This window comes from Schistocerca nitens, chromosome 9, assembly GCF_023898315.1.
Source record: "Schistocerca nitens isolate TAMUIC-IGC-003100 chromosome 9, iqSchNite1.1, whole genome shotgun sequence".
In the NCBI taxonomy this organism is placed as follows: domain Eukaryota; kingdom Metazoa; phylum Arthropoda; class Insecta; order Orthoptera; family Acrididae; genus Schistocerca; species Schistocerca nitens.
In genome coordinates, this window is record NC_064622.1 from 278,597,741 (window position 1) to 278,616,353 (window position 18,613).

The following is an 18,613-nucleotide window of genomic DNA, read 5'->3' on the forward strand; positions in this document are numbered from 1 at the left end:
ATTACTTTGAGACAAACAAACTTTGATAGGTGGGCTTTTACTGGAGTGCTTCAGTTTATTTTATTACCCATGCGATGGTGAATTGATGTCACAATACTCATACAATAGCATCTCCTGGGTGACTGCTATGGTGGTGATGACAGTTTAGTTTAACTGTGTGACTCTCACTGAAAGTCTTTCCTAAATGTTCATTATCAGTTTTGAGTGACCTCCACAACAAGGTTAAGTGCCTTACATCAGGCCTAGCAGCAGTTTGTCCCACAGTGGGAGTACAGCTCTACCCTAATATTCTGCAAGATTTGCGCTGAGCATAGTCTAACATCTGACTGACCAGCTCAGATTATTCATGTTACCAGTTTATTTATTTATTATTAACTTTAATTCTTGTTCCACAATGCCCTCTTTTACCACAGGAAATGAAATGCACCCTCTTCAAGAATGTCCTTCCGTAAAAGCATAGCTGCATAATTTTGAGTTTGCCAATATCTACAAAACTGTGTGACATGTTTGATAATAGGTAGTGTCAGATCCCCTCTAATGGCACCTTCATTGTGCAGATATCACTCATCCTGCAGGCCAACAACACATAACCCATACAGGGTGCCCATCCTCCAGATGTACAATAACTCTACTAGTCAACTGAAGCGTTATTGTCTAGAGGAAATTATTTAGCTTGCATGCAGGTGGCATGTGTTCTCTTTGAGAGAAACATCACAAGTTTAATGAAAGTACAGGATGCAACATACCATAAATAAAACAATGGAAAATTCAGGATGGAATAATGACAGTATCGTGAAAAGGATAGAATGTTATTCATCATGTAGTGGAGATGTTGAGTTGCAGACAGGCACAACAAAAATACTGCTAAACAAGTAAGCTTTTGGCCTGAATGCCTTCTGAAGTAGACAAAACACACAGGCGTTCATACAAACACAACACACACATGACCACTGTCTCTGTCTGCCAAGGCCAGTCTGGCCTCAGTGCCAGAGATGGTGGTTTGTGTGTGTGTGTGTATTGTCTACTCCAGAAGGACAAGAAAGCCTCAAGAATGTGTTTGGCCAAAAGCTTACTTGTTTAGCAGTCTTTTTTGTTGTGCTAGCCTGTGACTCAACATCTTCAATAAATTGTGAGTAGCACTCTATCCTTTCCATAATAAACCCATAAATAAAGCTTAAAGTCGTAGCTACATACAAAGAATTTATATCTTGACTCAGAACATGCTCTAGGTGTACACAGTCAGTGTGGCAGTTTTGTATAATATAAGTCATGTCGGTATTGAATGTTGATACCAAGAACAACAAAAAATAAAAAATTACATTTTTATGCTTTTAATAATAGCTATAGTAACCTGCTTGGAAACACAGTTGTTGTTCTTCGTGTGAAGCTCAACATTAATAGAGAAGTATTCTGATTGGCAACACATGTCCCTAGAATGGTCTACAAGTTTCATTACTTCGTAGTTGACCTAATAATATAACAGTAGCAACAACAACAGCAATAATAATAATAACAACAATAATAATAATCTTCATTTGTCCATAATTACTTTACAGTGCTGGACATTATCATTTTCTGAATATTTACAACAGTGATGTCATGCCACAAATATAACAAATCTGTACAACAAGTAGCACATTAGATACTGTTATATAACTATTAACCACTACTAACAAACTGCAATACTTGAAAATAGTGGAACGTAATGGAGTTCATCAATCTTTGAGTGAGTATAAACATCTTTTAATTAAGAACTGTTTCAACTTGCCTTTATTTGCCAACTTTCTAGCAGCATGTTGGCTGGGATCTGTAGCTCTTTTATTACTTGGTATCCTATGATGATCATTTATTGTAATTATGAATTTATTCATTCATGAAGCATATTTCTTCAATCTCTTTTACAAACATAATTGTCTTAAGGACATACAAAGCGTACACAATTGACAACTTATACTTGAAGAAGTTGTCCATACAGGACTGGCATTTCCTTATGTTAACTGCTCTCTACTGAAGCCTGAATATTCTACCCAAGTAAACTGTGGGTGCACCAGCCAAAGTTTCAATACCATATTGTAAATGCAGGTGTATTAATACACGGTATATTTGTTTAAGGACAAGTGGAGTTATTATATCTGTGAGATGTTTTAATAAGTAAATGTTACAGCTAATATTTTTACAGATGTAGCTGATATGTTCTTTCATGTAAGATGTTCATCAATCATCCCGTATAAAAATGTATGTTTATCACAGGTCACAGCTGTAGACAGTGATTCAGTGTTAAAGTCCATTTTAGATTGTTTATAATTTTTAACAAGACCTTAATCACAAAAGACTTTTAGAGCTAAAACGCCAGAAATAGTTGGAATTAAAAAACCTCACAGTGACCAAGAAATGACAGAAATAAGCCATATGCAGATTTTAGACTTAAGTCTGGACAGAAATTTAAATCCATATATAAGTTAAGGAAATGTGCAAGCTATCAGAGCCAGTGGCTTTTCCTTCTGGCTGAAGAGTTGAAGGGGAAGGAAAAGGGATGAAGGAAAATGACTGGCCAAGTTTAGGTAATGGGGAGAGTTCCAGAAAAGTTGTCCAGAATCCTGGATCAGGGGAGACGTCCCAGATGGGATGAGAAGGAGGGACTGACTGTTGAGGACAGCACCCGAGATTTACAAACTCGCAAGCTTAATAGTGGAAGATGGGAATAGTAAGTAAGACAGGGATTACTAACAAAACAATGTGCAAGAGTTGATAAGGGCAGAAAGATAAGTGCACCATGCATGGGGGCAGGGAAAAATAGACAGGTCCAAAAGTAAAAGATACAGAAGTGAGTGAAGAAAAAAATAGTTACTGAAAAGAAATTCTGAGACTGAATAAAGTAATGTGAAGTAAGACCAGGTGGATGCTGAGAACTGAGGACATGTTGTATGACAGTTCCCACCTGCAAAATTTTAGGAAGCTGATGTCAAGGGGAAGAACCCAGGTGGCACATGTGGTGAAACAGGCACTGATGCCATGACTGTCATGTTGTAGAGCATCCTCTGCAACAGGATAATGTATGTTGCCAGTATACACCCTCTGTATATGCCCATTCATCCTAACTGATAACTATTCTAGGCAAAATGTCAAACAGAATGAAAGCCATTTCAGGGCATGATTTTAGGAAGTCATAGCCTTGTCAAAGTAGCTGATTAATACATTCAAGACCAGGAGAGTACTGAGTGTGAAGAGGTGTGCTCCTAAGTTGTTTCTGGAAGGAACGGCAGTACCAGTATTGGATGTGATGGCCAAGGAAATCAGCTTTTGAACTAGGCTGGTGGAGTAGTTATGTCCTTCAAAGGTAGAGGCGAGAATGCTGGTTTATTGCTGTAAAGAGTCTGCATAAGAACAAATATGTTTGCCGTGAATGCCAAAGCTGTGTGGAACAGAACATTTGACACTGAAAGGATGGCAACAGTCAAAATGTAATACACTACCATTCTCACTTCAGCCTTCACTGTGCATAATTACCCCACCAGCCTAGTTCAAAAGCAGATTTCCTGGGCCATCACATCCAATCCTGGTACTGCTGATCCCTCCAAAAAATGAGCAACTTCATCAGCACTCTCATTTATGACTTCCTACTCTGCAATATCCTGGTCAGGCCAAATGCTCCTTCTCTACCCATTCCTGTAACCTAATAGCTCCTACCCCTGTGAATGGACCCACTATAGGACTTACCCTATGCCCCCTCCTGCCACCATCTGTACCAGCCCTGTAACTGGCAAAACATATGCTATCAAAGTGTGAGCCACCTGTGAAATGACACATGTCATGTACTAGCTGTTATGTAAACGCTATTGGGCCTTCTACACTGATTTGACTGCCACCATATTATCAGTTAGGATGAATGGTCATAGACAGGGGGTGTATACTGGCAACACACAATACTCTGTTACAGAGCATGCTTTACAATGTGACAGTCATGTCATCAGTACCTGTTTCATCACATGTGCCATCTGGATTCTTCACACTGACACGAGTTTCTCAGAACTTCCAAGTGGGAACTATTGTTACATGTCCTTGTTTCTCACCACCCATTTGAACTTAGTTTCCATTAATTTCTTCAGTCCTAGCATTTCTTCTTTTTATTTCCATTAATTTCTTCAGTCCTAGCATTTCTTCTTTTTATTTCTTGACTCCATTTTAGTTGTCTATATCTGTTATTTTCTGACCTGTCTATTTTCCCCAATCTTCCATCTCTCTGACATACAAGGCACTTGGCTTTCTGCTCTTATTAACTCTTGCACGATGATTTGTTAGTAATCTCTGCCTTACTTATTATCCTGTCTTCCACTTCTAAGCTCTCAAGTTTTCAAATTTTGTCTGGTGCAGTCTCCAACAATCAGTCCAATCTTCTCATCTTCCAGTATATCTCCCCTGACCTAGAGTTCTGGATGATTTTTCTGTAACTCTCCCCATTTCCTAAACCTCATTATTTGTTCTCCTTCATCCCTGTCCTTCACCTTCAACCTTTCTGCCAGAAGAAGAAGGCACTGGCTCCAAAAACTTGCACATTACCTTAACTTTTATACATTTTTCTCCTATTGCCACTTGGTGAGTAGATTTTTTATCTACCCAGTTATATTATATTTTCAAAAATTTAAGTTGAAAAGCACATTTAGTATTCACAGTAAACAACTTCAATTGTCGAGTTTTTTCATTGTGTGTTTTACCTGGTTCCACTCATAAAAGAATAAAAAGAGTTACTTTTAATTAGTTCTTCTGGTGAAATTGAACCAACAACGTAAGACTTCTAATGCTTCAGAAGAAAGTTGACAGAAATGTGTGTAGCCCAGCTGAGAAATTCAGGTCACCCAATATTTAAAAATGTAAAAATACCAACCATTCTTTTTCTATTCATTTATGCAATTTTGATTTTCCTCTACAATAATGACCACACACTTAGAAAATATCATTTCAGGCAAAATTATAGCACTTGTCACACATGACATTTCATACTTCAACACAGGGGTTGAAAATTTCTGCCTAGACACTGCTGTTCACAGGATTAAATATTTATGAGGAACTAAAAGGCAGGAATATATTTAAGATAGAGCTGATCTCACTGAAAAGATGGTTGTACAACATTTTAGTAGAGAAAAGCTATTCCTATATACAAGAATTTATGGAACACATTTGAACAAAGTAACACATTTATAGGTACATTTGAATATGATATTGTGATTGTTGTAGTGCAATAAATCTATCAAAAATTTAGAACATTTCAGTTTAAAAAAGTCAGTATGTTTTACTGTATTAGTTACTTGTTCTTGAACAAGTACTGCCTATAAACTAGTATCAGAGTTTTTATTCTTATATAGTTTCTTTTCTACTTTTTGGTTTTTGTATGAAAAGGATACTTATGATTCTTTTTCAACTTCACGTTTCCTGTATAACAAATTAGACAGTTTAAACATTGTATGTTTTTGAGACAAATAAATTACATTTACATTGTCCTTATTCAAATAAGTTTATTCCTGTTTAGATATTCTGTGATCAGATCAAAGTTCTCTTTATTGTTTTGTAATGCTAGCTATTCAGCACTGCCCCAGCTAATAAATGATGTATCATCAATGTTATTCAGCAGCTTTGAGTTAGTGGCCTTTTTATATCATTAATATACAGGGTGAGTCATGAGGAAAGGTACATGCTTTGAGGAGTGATACTAGCGGTGATTCTGAACAAAAAAACTCTTAATAAACATATGCCCTTTTGTTAACCGTTTCTGGGTAAACCAGTGAAAACAACTAGAAACAGGAACATGTAGTGACATCCTTACTAACCATGTCAGTATGCAGTTCACTTGCATATGGTGCAGTTGTTTACCTCAAGTCTCAGTCCGACAGTGCTTGTTGTAGTGCACGGTACTACAGTGTTATTATGTGAACAATGAATACAGTTTTGTGTAGTGAAAATGCCACAGATCTTCACACATGCAGAGTATGCTAACATGGTGTTTGTCTATGGTTTGTCCAATGGGAATTCCAGAGCTGCTGTTCGAGAATACCAACAACGATTTCCAAATCACAGAGTGCCAGATATCAGGGTGTTTAGCAGGGTGTTTCATAGACTGCATGAGTGTGGTAAGCTCCTAGCGTAAATGTTGTCTCTGAACGTCGCATACAACAAACTCTGAATGAAGTTGAGAACATTCTTCAAGTAGTGGAACGCAACCCTATTAATAGCTCTAGAAGAATTGCTGCCCAACTTGGTATTCCACAAACATGAGTGATACGCACAAAAATTATGAAAAGTCAGTCACTATCTCCTTAAATGAAATGTCGTTGAAGCCAAACTTCTTCACAGTTACAAGAGATAGTACACAAGCACAGTCTGTATCCCTTTCATCAGCAGAGTGTACATGTGCATGAAGGAGATAGTGCCGCCCGGCAAGAATTCTGTCAGTGGATCATTGTCAATGAGCGATCCATGTATTCTGTTCACTGACGAGTCAATTACCCGCAACGGAATCAACAACATGTGCAACTCTCATTTATGGGCAAATGAAAATGTGCACACTACTGTGGAAACGAATTTTCAATGACGTTTCTCAGTCAACGTGTGGTGCAGTATTATTGATGACCAACTCATCAGTCCAGTTGTTTTAGATAACCGTCTTACTGGGACATGGTATCTTGAGTTTCTTCAAAATGTTTACCAGGATACTTGGAGGATATCCCTTTGGCAACATGAGCTCGTATGTACTTTCAGCATGACAGAGCTCCTACACATCCCGTACAGCCAGTGACCCAGTATCTCAACGCAATGTATCCCGGTTGTTGGATCGATCGCCATGGAGTCATTGTGTGGCCACCCAGGTCACCTGATCTTACCCCATCAGATTACTGTGTGTGGGGTTGGCTGAAAAGCGACATCTACAAGTTCAGATTGGACACAAGAGAGGAACTTCTCACTCATATTTTACACGCTTGTGCCCAGATAAAGGAATGCAAAACTGAGCTCCGATCAGCAACACAACACCTGTCTACAAGAGCAGCAACATGCATTGAAGTTGGCGGTAGACTGTTTGAACATCTTCTGTGGAAACGTACACAATTAAACAAACCATAACATAACAGTATCTTAATTTGAAACTTCCTGGCAGATGAAAACTGTGTGCCTGACCGAGACTCGAACTTGGGACCTTTGCCTTTCGCGGGCAAGTGCTCTACCATCTGAGCTACCGAAGCACGACTCACGCCCGTTACTCACAGCTTTACTTCTGCCAGTATCCCGTCTCCTACCTCCTTAATTTACCATCACCTGCACCTTTCCCATTCCTAGCTGTTTTCATTGGTTTACCCGGAGATGGTTAAGAAAAGGGCTTATGTTTATTAGAAGTTTTTTGTTCAGAATCACCAGTAGTATCACCCGTCAAAGCATGTACCTTTTCTCCTGACTCACCCTCTATATACAAGAAACAAAAGTGGTCCAAAGATACTTCTCTGCAGGAATCCAGTTTTGAGAATCTTGTATGTTGATTTTATTGTTATGATCTCACCTTATTTTTGTAATGAAAAATCCAGGATGAAATAATGTCAATGTTATGAAAAGGATAGATTGTTACTCACCACATAGTCGAGATGTTGAGTCCCAGGCCAGGCACAAAGAAAAACTGCTAAACATGTGAGGCCTTCTTCTTAAGTACATAACACACACACACACACACACACACACACACACACACACCACACACACACACACACACACACACATATATATATATATATATATATATATATATATATATATATATACAACTCACACACATGACCACAGCTTCTGGCTACCAAGGCCAGACTTCTTTCTTATAATATATTTCTAGCTGTTGAAAGTAGGCCCTACTAATCCACAAGATAGGTGTAAGCAAGGTATTCATAATTCCAAAATAATAATAATAATATCTGAGAGTAAATATACTTGTAATTTCTACTTTAACATGATTATGAATTTTAAATCTTGACTTCTACATTGTAATGCCTGGACTGAATTAACAAAATATGTATGTAATGATGAAATGAAAAGTAACATTTCCTATAAATTACTTTTTCATTGTAGTTAAATTCTCATCTTCAATAATGCAAAAGGAAGTAAGTAGGTTAAATAAATCTGGTACTAATCCTTTCATTTGCACCCACCCGGTTAGCCGTGCGGTCTAACGCACTGCTTTCCAGGCGGGAAGGCATGGCAGTCCCTGGTACGAATCAGCCCGGCGGATTAGTGTCAAGGTCCGGTGCGCCGGCCAGTCTGTGGATGGTTTTTAAGACGGTTTTCCATCTCCCTCAGTGAATGTGGGCTGGTTCCCTTTATTCCGCCTCAGTTACACTATGTCGGTGATTGCTGCCTCAAACACTTTCACCACATACACGTACACCATAATTACTCTACCACGCAAACATTGGGGTTACACTCGTCTTGTGTGAGGTGATAGATAGAAAAATATACAGACAGTTAATAAATGAAACTAAAATGACCACTGCATAGGGATAAAGTGACACTTTGAACTCCAAAGTGAACCATACTTGTAAAATCATGGTAGTTACTACTGCAGTCTCTTGTAACTGTGAAGAAGTTTGGCTTCAACGACATTTCATTTAAGGAGATAGTGACTGACTTTTCATAATTTTTGTTTATTTGATGACACTTTTATTTATTTATTTTTTATGAAACAATGGTAACTGTTTTTAGCCATGTTGACTATCTTCAGATACTAAGAGTGGAATTTAGTGAACAAATGTTCATGCATCATCATGTGTTTGATGACACATGAACATTTGTTCACTAAATGCTGCTCTTAGCATCTGAAGATGGTCTGTGTGGCTGAAACTGGTTATGTTTGTTTCATAAGAAATTAAAACTCCAGGTAGAAATATCAACAATGTAGGAGGAGACAGATTGCTACTTACCATAAAGAAGACATGTCAAGTTGTGGACAGGCACAATTGTCTTTTAATTGCGCTTGCCTGCAACTTTATGTGTCTGTTTTCACGGTATGTACCAATCTTTCTTTTCCTAAATTGTTCATAAAAAAGTAATTCTGTCATCAAATAAAAAATTAGAAACAATTATAAGAAGCATGGTTTTCTCTTCTAAACTAATATACTTCTTTGTATGTTACAGAAACGTTCCCCATTATTGCTGGTATGGCTTTTTACTGCAGTAATTTTGGCGCTTCCTGAGGCTGGACTTGTTTTGTTTCTCAGTCTCTATTTCTGGGTAGGTTCTACAATTCAAATAATAGATTTTGTAATTTATGAAGTTTTCTTATCTACTTAGCTTTCCAAAATTTGCAGTTTATTTGATATAATTATGTATTATTTATAGTGATTTGTAGTGTTTAATAAATATTTGAAATCTGCCTCATAAAAGGCCTATCATGGCAGTGAAGGTTAGAAAACTGTTAAGGAACAAGAAAATATTTGCTATTATGAATTCTATTTTTTGTCTCAATATTCTAAGTAACTCATTTCAAACGGAACTTGTAACAGACCTATTTGAAAAGCCTTGGAAAATATTTAATTATACTGAGTACAGAAGGAAGACAACACAGTTAAGAATTTGTTTTTCTCATTTAAAAATTTATGAAAAATGTCTGGTTGCTATCACTAGTTCACATTTGCCAACTGACAGATAAATCTGTTATTTTGGATTTATTTTCTGAACTTTTTATTTATTCAGATTCTGGGTTTAGGATGGCATGTATTTCTGTTTAGCTTATTTTATGTCTTGCTATTGTGGTTTGTAACTATCTATTGCTTTATCTTGACAAAGGAACTGCTTCAATGTTAGAATATTAGATTTCTGATATTGGCATCTTTGTTTGCGTGAATGTTCATGCTCTGGAACAAATAGTACTAATTTTCAGGTTTGATTTCTGCATTTTCAATTATACATTGATTATATTTGTGATGTTTTATTTTCCTTAGGAGTAAAGCTAATTCACAAAATATAGAAATACTTGAAAGCTGTATTAGCTTGAGATTTGTAACTACTAAATTATTTTTCAATTAACATTGCACTATGCAGTTGTTAAGCAACAGACAATGATTATGATGTGTTGACTCTTCCTCAGCAGCTGACGTCATTGAATGGAATGACAGAACTGGTCTTCTGGATCTGTCGCCTAATTTGCAATGTAAGTTTAATTTGTTCAGTTACTGAAAAGCTTCTTAAAGTATTTATAATTGGAAGCAAAATATCGTATTTTAAACATTCGAAGATCACAGAATAAAACTGCAAAGTATGTTCTTGAACTATAGTACTTAACAAACTGATGAACAATTATGATCACATTTTCTCTTTAATTTCAGGTGGGTGAAGTTGGCTGTGTTAGAGCCCTCTATCGATGCTGGCGTGAAGAGAAGCACCTTCTCCGAACACTTCATCAGTTACATACTGTTAGTAATGCTAATCTTACACTACTATGAGATTTTATATGGGGTGCTGTGAACCATAAATGCCTAAAGCACACTGTCACTGAGCTCACATTCAAGTGAATACCAGGGAAATCAGTGAGACAGCATTTTTCTGAACGTTCATATGTACATTGCGGGCCTACGGCATGGGTGAACCTGACTCACCATAAGATCAAAAGATGTCTGAAGCATGAATAAATGCTAAAACCTCACAGTAGATGATGATGTGCCTTAGATCCTTGTGATTCTTAGCACCTCATATGTATTGAAAAAGTGTCTGAACATTGAAATAACTAAATAGGGAATTAAGGTAACTATCATACAAATTCTTAGACATTGTTAGCACTGCAGGAATCCACAATGTTTGATTCAAATCAAATCTCCAGAATGGTGAGTGGACTTGCTTTCAGTTTTCATCTAAAGAACATGAGTCAAGGTGAAGTGGAGCTATAACTTGATATGAAATCAAAAAGTTGTGTTTTCAATTTTTTTAATGTACACAAACAAAAATGATGACAGGCAATCAGCCAACCTGTCACCAATAGCTGACTCATGCGTGCTGCAAGTCACACAAAACAGTATACAGAATTTTACTCCTGCTAGTTTTCCAGTTTAAATACACACTCTCCCTGTGATTGTTTGTAGGTCTGAAGCATCTTTGCGCGCGCGCGCGCGTGTGTGTGTGTGTGTTTGTGTTGGGGGAGGGGGAGGGTGTGTAGGGGGGAGAGGGGGTTAATGTTTTTTATAAGTGGCTACCTACATGTTATAGTCACTAGCATTGCTGGTTATAGATGAAGAGGTCTGAGATTTGATTTCTGTTGGCTGCATTGGATTTTCCTGTGGTGCAAAGATCTGGAATAGGGATCACTAGATGCACTTGGTGTCATGCCTTTAACCCTTCAGCTACAGGTAATGCGTGTGTGCATGTTCAGCTCTTTTCATTTGATTTTGCAGGGTATGCAGTTGTCATATCAGATATAATTTCTGGGCTATTTGTACATCAGAAGTCACTATTTTCCACTTGAATCTTTTTTCTGGAACATCGTAAGTCGTATTTTACATGTTCTTAACTCTCACCCACACACTTACACAGCTACTTTCTTGTGCCTGAAACTTTGTAACTATTTTTGCAAACTGTATGTGGAATCTTGCTTCAGGATATCCCACACTCACAATCAGGAAAACTATCAATAAATTTCTCCTTTGTTTATAACACTAAAAACAATTTTTGCATTCCCCAATTATGTACATTAAACGTCAATTAAAAATCATTTATAAATTCAATTTTTGGTTTTCTTGTTACATTATTTTAATACAGTCCCTGTAACTACTCTAATTATTGAATAAAATAGGTCTGTGATTTTATACAGGAAAATCAACCATTGTTGGAGAGTTAATTGTGAAGTCCGATAGAGTGAACAAGCTCCTAACTTTTATACCAGTGTGTGATTTGATGAGTTCTTTGTTTTCAACCCTGTTATGTCTGTTTTGATGCATTTTACTTATGCAAGTGTTTGAGAGTGTTTTCACAGCTAGAACTGTGCAGTAATGGAAACAAAATAAGTGGATATTTTAATCTATGTATACAGTGGTAATGCAGTGAAATATTACAATTCAGAGTTGGTTTCACATCATTTTTTTGGATGAGACCTATATTCAATGTAAACTGACTATTTGTAGAAGTTTATAATAAATAGTATTTCATGTCTTTACAGGCTTCAAGTCAAGGGATACAAAATGCTGCATTTATGGGTTCAGGTTCACTTGCCCCATCTCCAAGGGCACCACACAGGTGATGGAAAAATTTGTTACATATTACTGTAGTGCCTTAGGTGGTACACAGAGGCCTGATTGTAATAACTGAGCCCATACAAATCTATCCTGAGAACCAGTATGGCCATTCTATACCAGCTGTCACTACAGCACAAGTGCAAGATGTCTTCCAAGTTTTATAGATTGAAAAATAAATAAATAAATAAATCAAAACCAATCATTCAGGCAGGTCTGACAATCGGTCAGAATAATGTTTATGGATAGTAGTGTTTGCTTTCAACATTCACATGACACCTTTTCCAAAAAAAATTGGTCCATTGAATAAATATTCAATTAAAGGTCTTAGTGACTGTAACCAATGACAATATTAACTTAAAGCTTACAATGATTATTTCAGAATTACTAAGCTAACAATAAACAAAAATAAGGTAAGGCAACCACTCACATGTACCTGATTGATGGTGGCACATTTAATATTGAACTAACTTTCAAGCAACCACTCATTTTCTGGTGTAGGTACAACAACTCACATTGCAGCTGCAGGTGCATGCTTTTGGCTGTTAATGCAGTTGTGTGCCTGAGTGTATGTACTTACACTAAAAAAAGAGCAGGAGTTCAAAAGTAGCTAACAAACTGTACTACAACGGAAACAATCAGTCTTTCCTTCTCACCCTGTGTGGTAAGTCTCCCCGACCCGCGGTTCTGGGTGACTTTCCTGAAATCTACCCCTTTCCCTATATGTCTCCAGTCTTTTTCCTTGTGCCCTCTTCCTTCCCCTTCCACCTGAAGAACGAGCCACTAGCTCCTAAAGCCTTCCCAATTACAGCCTTCTTTTATGTGTGTCTCCTGCCACCGTTTGGTGAGTAGATTTTTTTATCTATCCAATTAAATTATTTTAACACACTATACTGTTGTATATGTCTAAACACTAGGCATCAATCAGCTGTAGGTGAGACCCCATCTTTCCTCATTTTTATTCATTATTTAAGAATGAAAGAACCTCAATGTTGTGTATAAACACACTGTTCGATAGGAGACTGACGAACAGTGTTTTAGTATGTAAGTATTGTATCAGACATATGTTATAGTATGAAGGTCTGGATTTAAAATAAAATGCTCTGTAGTCCTACTGTTGCCGCAGTCTCATCGCAGCATCTCTAATAATGGGGTGGGTCATTGATGGGTCAGTAATTGGCAGTTTGTAAAAAAGAAAAAAAAACTGTAAATTCAGTAGCAAGTTCCTACAATTTTCACTGATATTCTGATAATGACCAAGATTCATACTTTTAAGAGTGGTGGTTTCATTGCTTGGTGTTTTATTTACTAACAAGAGCAAGAACTAAATATGTTGTGTTTCTCAATGGAAATTATATACTGTATAAGAGAGCTTGCTCTTGGTTGAGTAAAAGCTAGAAATTACAATTTTTCAAAATTTGTGCTCCTTAAATTTTGATTAAATGATTAATGGCCCCTTTTTTAAAGCTGCCATTTCTTTGAAGTCGACATGATTTTGACGTTCCTACGGTATCTCTACTATGAATCTGTTCCACTCCAAATCTCTTTGTAATTGAATACCTTCTCATATATAAAATTTTTAACTGAGTTATGAAAGTCTTTTTTTAAGTATCTCGTTGGCTGCCACTCCTTGACAAAACATAACTGGTATATTACATCAAAATCAAGGTATACCTATGCTTCATCTTCAGCTAGACAAGGGCCGATCAAAGTACCTGATCAATGACTGGTTAAAAAAAAGAAATACTTTTGTTTATGAGCTATGTTAGAAGTTTTAATAACAAGTATTGAGATCATCCAATGAAATTCCTACGGTTACGCAAGATCTCAGCTTATAATTGCAGAAATGTTTAAAGACTAACTATCAGGAAATTCAAATTGTAATTCAGTTATGAAAAGAATCGTTGCTACTCACCATACAGCGGAGATCTTGAGTCGCAGATAGGCACGACAAAAAGACTGTTGGAAAATGAACTTTCAGCCACAGTGGTCACGTGTGCGAGAGTTGTGTTTGTGTGCATGCGTGTGTTTGTGTTTTTTTCTTTGTTGTCTATTTTTGACGAAGGCCTTGTTGGCAAAAAGATCACTTTCCTACAGTCTTTTAGTTGTGTCTATCTGCGATTCAGGGTCTCTGCTATACAGTGAGCAGCAGATATCTTTTTCATAATATTGTTACATTCCTACCTAGATTTTCCATTGTTGAAACTGTAACTCACATATTTTTCTAATTTTTTCTTACAATAATAATTTAAATTGTTTGGTGTCAAAATAACGAGGAATTACATTTAATCTTTATTATTACAGGGCAGTGGTCCCAGTGAGACAAGCTGTTCCTCTGCACCTTCCACTAGGCTCAGGCAGTGAATTTGATGCCTCCACTTTTCATACAGCTCTGCAAAGACATTGGGCTGTGAACCCCACTCAGGTGCTACCTCAAAGGCCACCACGGCTAACACGGACTAGATCAATGGTGGATATAAGAACTTGGCAAGGGTCAGCCAGCAATGGCCTTGTGAGATCACATTCGCTTTTAGACCTGCGGAACATAGAACTTGTTTCAAACAGACAGTGGCATCCACGAATGGGTCCTGGTGTCATGCATGGTAGCAGACCATCACTGGCAGATTCTATAGACGGTGCACATCGACTACGTGATGTGGCACTTTGACTGATTATATTCCATTTCGATATGTGAATTTATGCAGAACTACATGAAATATTTATAATGACAGAATGAAAAGCAATTACATTAATGTACCTTTTCTGGTGCTACAGGCTGGCAAACATTTCAGATAATTATTTTTGTACTTGTCTAAATGTACAAAATTTAAAGATTGTAATAGTTCCATATCAAGAACTGGTTAAAGAAATTAAGATCCCAAGGAAGGATGTCTTAATTATCTATTAGACATAGGCAGCATCACCACAGAATTCATAATATTCTCTCTCTCTCTCTCTCTCTCTCTCACACACACACACACACACACAGGAGGATGAGGAAGATGATGTTAGGAGAAAACATGATTTACTAGTCTTGTCTGCCATATATACTGAGTAAATAAACATCTCTGGATTTTAATTTTTTATTTGTTTGTGTTGCCTGTCGCACCAGAGAACAAGAACGTCACATCTGCCAATGACAATAAATTCTATTATTGTATGTTGTGAATCTTGTTACTATGATTTTGCTTAGAAATCTTTGTAATATATTAAGTCAGTAACACTTAGGGAAAAAATCTTGCATCTCTGAATAAGGATTAACTATGGTACTATCCCTAAACTAGTCTGTATCTCACCAGAGAATGTTCAGTTTAATTTTGTACTACCAGGGTTGCCACAAGTTTTGAGAATCGGGGAATTTACGATATATTAGAGAAATCAGGGAAATATTAGAGAAATTTGAAAAAAAAAACACTGGAAAAATCTCGATTCTGTCTGAGTAGATGAAATGATTTGTTTACCAAGATGTCATGTATTGTCGCTGGCTGGGCGCGGCTGAGTACAAGCGATGCTTCCCTACTCCCTCATTCTTACTGCTTCTCCCCTTTTTACCACTCCCCTCAGCTTGCAGTCAGTGCTGCCACGACTTTTTGTCATTCGCCTAACAGCTGCCAACTAGAGGCAGGGAGGCGTGTGTGTGTGTGTGTGTGTGTGTGTGTGTGTGTGTGTGTGTGTGTGTGTATGTGCGCGCGCGCGTGCGTGCGCTCTCATTTTCTGGCAAAGGCAATGGCCAAAAATTTCGTTGTGAGAGTGTGATTACCTTTTCTACATGCCTGTCTGCGGCTCAGCGATCATCTTTACAGTGAGTTGCTACCTATCCTCATTAGTATTGATTCTCAGAGTATTCACACAAGGTATCTGTTTCATGGATTGATCTCCATGGTCTCATTTATATCAACATGGTGTCTGTGAACATGAATAGCTGGCCACGTCAGTGGAATTCCATGACGGGTCAAAATCACAGGCCATTTTTGTGGGTATCTAACGGATCAGGCCTGCCGATCTGAAGCCTATTGTTTTCCACTAATGTGCAGTCTGTGCCCATTGAATTTAGTCTCACCAATCTGCCTGTGGGTCAGGTCTGTTTGTGTGTGGCATAATGTGGCAGATTTTCGTGATTTATATGTGGACCCAGGACTGTGGTGCTCCTTGGGACGCCAGACGCCACGGGTGATGTATTTCAGAAATTGCAACTGTCTCACAAGTACATTGTATCGTGCAGTGTTTTATAGAAATTTTACTTATTCTAGTACATTTTGGCACTTCAGAAGTAGTTTATATATTAGAAAGTACGGATGATAAGAAGAAAATTGTGGCAGTTGCTGGCAGTTTGTAAGCTATATACTCATGTATTTCTTGAAAGGAAAATCACACAATATCTGTAAAATATGACACAGTGGGTAATAACCAACAATAACAAACATAGTAGAACCAACATCTTATTGGTGATAGTGTTGTTTTTCTAAACTTTACCCCACCTTGTACACTTCTTTCAAGAGGACTACTTCTTTCTGAGATTATTTCTGAAATCAGTGAAGGTATTTTAAATCTATCTTGTGACTCCAATGGAATGCATATTTTTGTCACCAAATGTGTTTTGTTTTTTGAAATAAAATAACATCATTGGTTTTAATGAAACATATATGCAATTTGGCTTGCTTTCTCCATCTAGAAACAGTTCATTACAAAAGATGTTGATGTTTACTTGAGATTTTTGCTCACAAGTTTATAAATACAAAAGTATTTATATTTTTTTGTCAACCTATGTCTTCACTTAGTCTTGAGCTCTCAGAATTTGTAGGGAAAAGTGCTAAAACTCGTTTGGAAATCAGTGAAATATCAGGGAATTTCCCTTAGGGAAACTTGTGGCAACCCTGATTAAACATTGCAGAATGTTACAAGCCGCTGTTGACATTCTGGAAATCTGGCTCACATTATCACTTCATAGTGCAACCACATACTGCTGTCTACCAATGATTAATAGTCATTAAGGAAATCAATTTGGAGTGTACTGTATATTTTTGTAATGTATATGTTGTTGATGATTTTTATATTTGTTTTGTTGTACAGGAAAGTTTACATGATTTGAAAGATTATTATCTTTTCTTATTTTTTTTTATCTCTCCTCAGTCAAGATGTCCCTCCACCCTACAAAAAATAAAAAAAATAATTTCCTTTTCTGAGTACATCAGTGCAGGAAAACACCATAAACAACTGCTGGAAGATAGAGTCTTGGTATGCAGAGAATATTTTAGATATAAATGCAATATCAGGTATTATTTTGCAACATGATCCAAATCAACATAGTCACTTTTGCTGACTACATGGCTACCATTACTTTCTACATTTACAACAATGGTATGGAGACTGAATGAGCCAAAGCTGTTATAGGCAGCAGGTATTTTAACTTATAATGCATAATTTTAGCAGATGTGGAGCTATAAAACTATTAGCATACCTGTACCTATGGGATAAAACATGTTAAGCTCAGGAAATACGTCTAAAAATTGCTAACTTCTGACATTTTTTCAGAGAGATTACAATATGCAGTCATTATACCTCTTTCTAAAAATACATGATAGGAATGATGTCAAGAACCAATCTCTTTCACAGCGGACATTATTTTACAGAGTTCTTGAATAGTATCTCTTCTACGTGTCATGAAAATGGCAAAAACCATACACTTCGTGTTCTAACTAAGAACACAATTTATTAGGTCACGGAGTGACACCAACAAGAATACAGTGAAAGTAGTTTATATGTTTCGAACACATTTAACAACTAAGGGCCCGGAGGCCCATGTATGCCATTATAAAGATGCTATCCATGTCGTGTGTACCTGGTGTAATGCTGTGCACGCACAATGGACCTGGTGATGGTGGTCATTGAATGGGCTGCCCCTAGCGGCAATGTGAGCAGTAGTAACCATCAGGTTACTAAGCACCTTCTTTGGAGCTGAGGAAAGAATAGGTGTTGCCATCCATTGTGCTGTGGCTGAAGAGACATCTATGACATCTGTAATTATGCTAGGGGCATAACCCCAAAGTGCAAGAAGTTCCTGACCACTCAGGCCTGCATGTAAAGACAAAAGTGAGTGCGATGAGGACACCACCACCGCCTGAGGACTCTGGCACAACTGGTGGATACGACTGGCGGTAGAGGGTCAGGAACCACTGGACATCGGAGTCCACTATGAGGGGTACCAACACAGACAGTGATAACAGCGGACTGAAGAGGAAGGGCACTGGTGATGGAGACTCCGCTTATGACCCCGCTGATGGCAGCACCTGCTCAGTGCAATGGGAAGCATCAACACCAGCCACAAGAGGCAAATCTGACGTACGTGCTGACGAAGTGCCAACCGCCAGGGT

General features: G+C 37.5%; 1 protein-coding gene across 3 annotated transcripts in view; it reads left to right on the plus strand.

The window, feature by feature from the left end:
• The window catches only part of LOC126203779 (uncharacterized), a 158,973-nt gene extending 143,291 nt beyond the window's left edge, over window positions 1-15,682 (plus strand). For 2 of the 3 annotated variants that reach the window (XM_049938147.1, XM_049938149.1), the window contains 5 exons: window positions 9,160-9,255; window positions 10,112-10,174; window positions 10,350-10,436; window positions 12,170-12,246; window positions 14,547-15,682. In XM_049938147.1, coding sequence (XP_049794104.1) covers window positions 9,160-9,255; window positions 10,112-10,174; window positions 10,350-10,436; window positions 12,170-12,246; window positions 14,547-14,910 — 687 coding nt within the window. In that variant the 3' untranslated portion in view covers window positions 14,911-15,682. The remainder of the gene's footprint in view (window positions 1-9,159; window positions 9,256-10,111; window positions 10,175-10,349; window positions 10,437-12,169; window positions 12,247-14,546) is intronic. The other variant, XM_049938148.1, reaches the window with a different exon arrangement.
• Window positions 15,683-18,613: the final 2,931 nt, after the last annotated feature.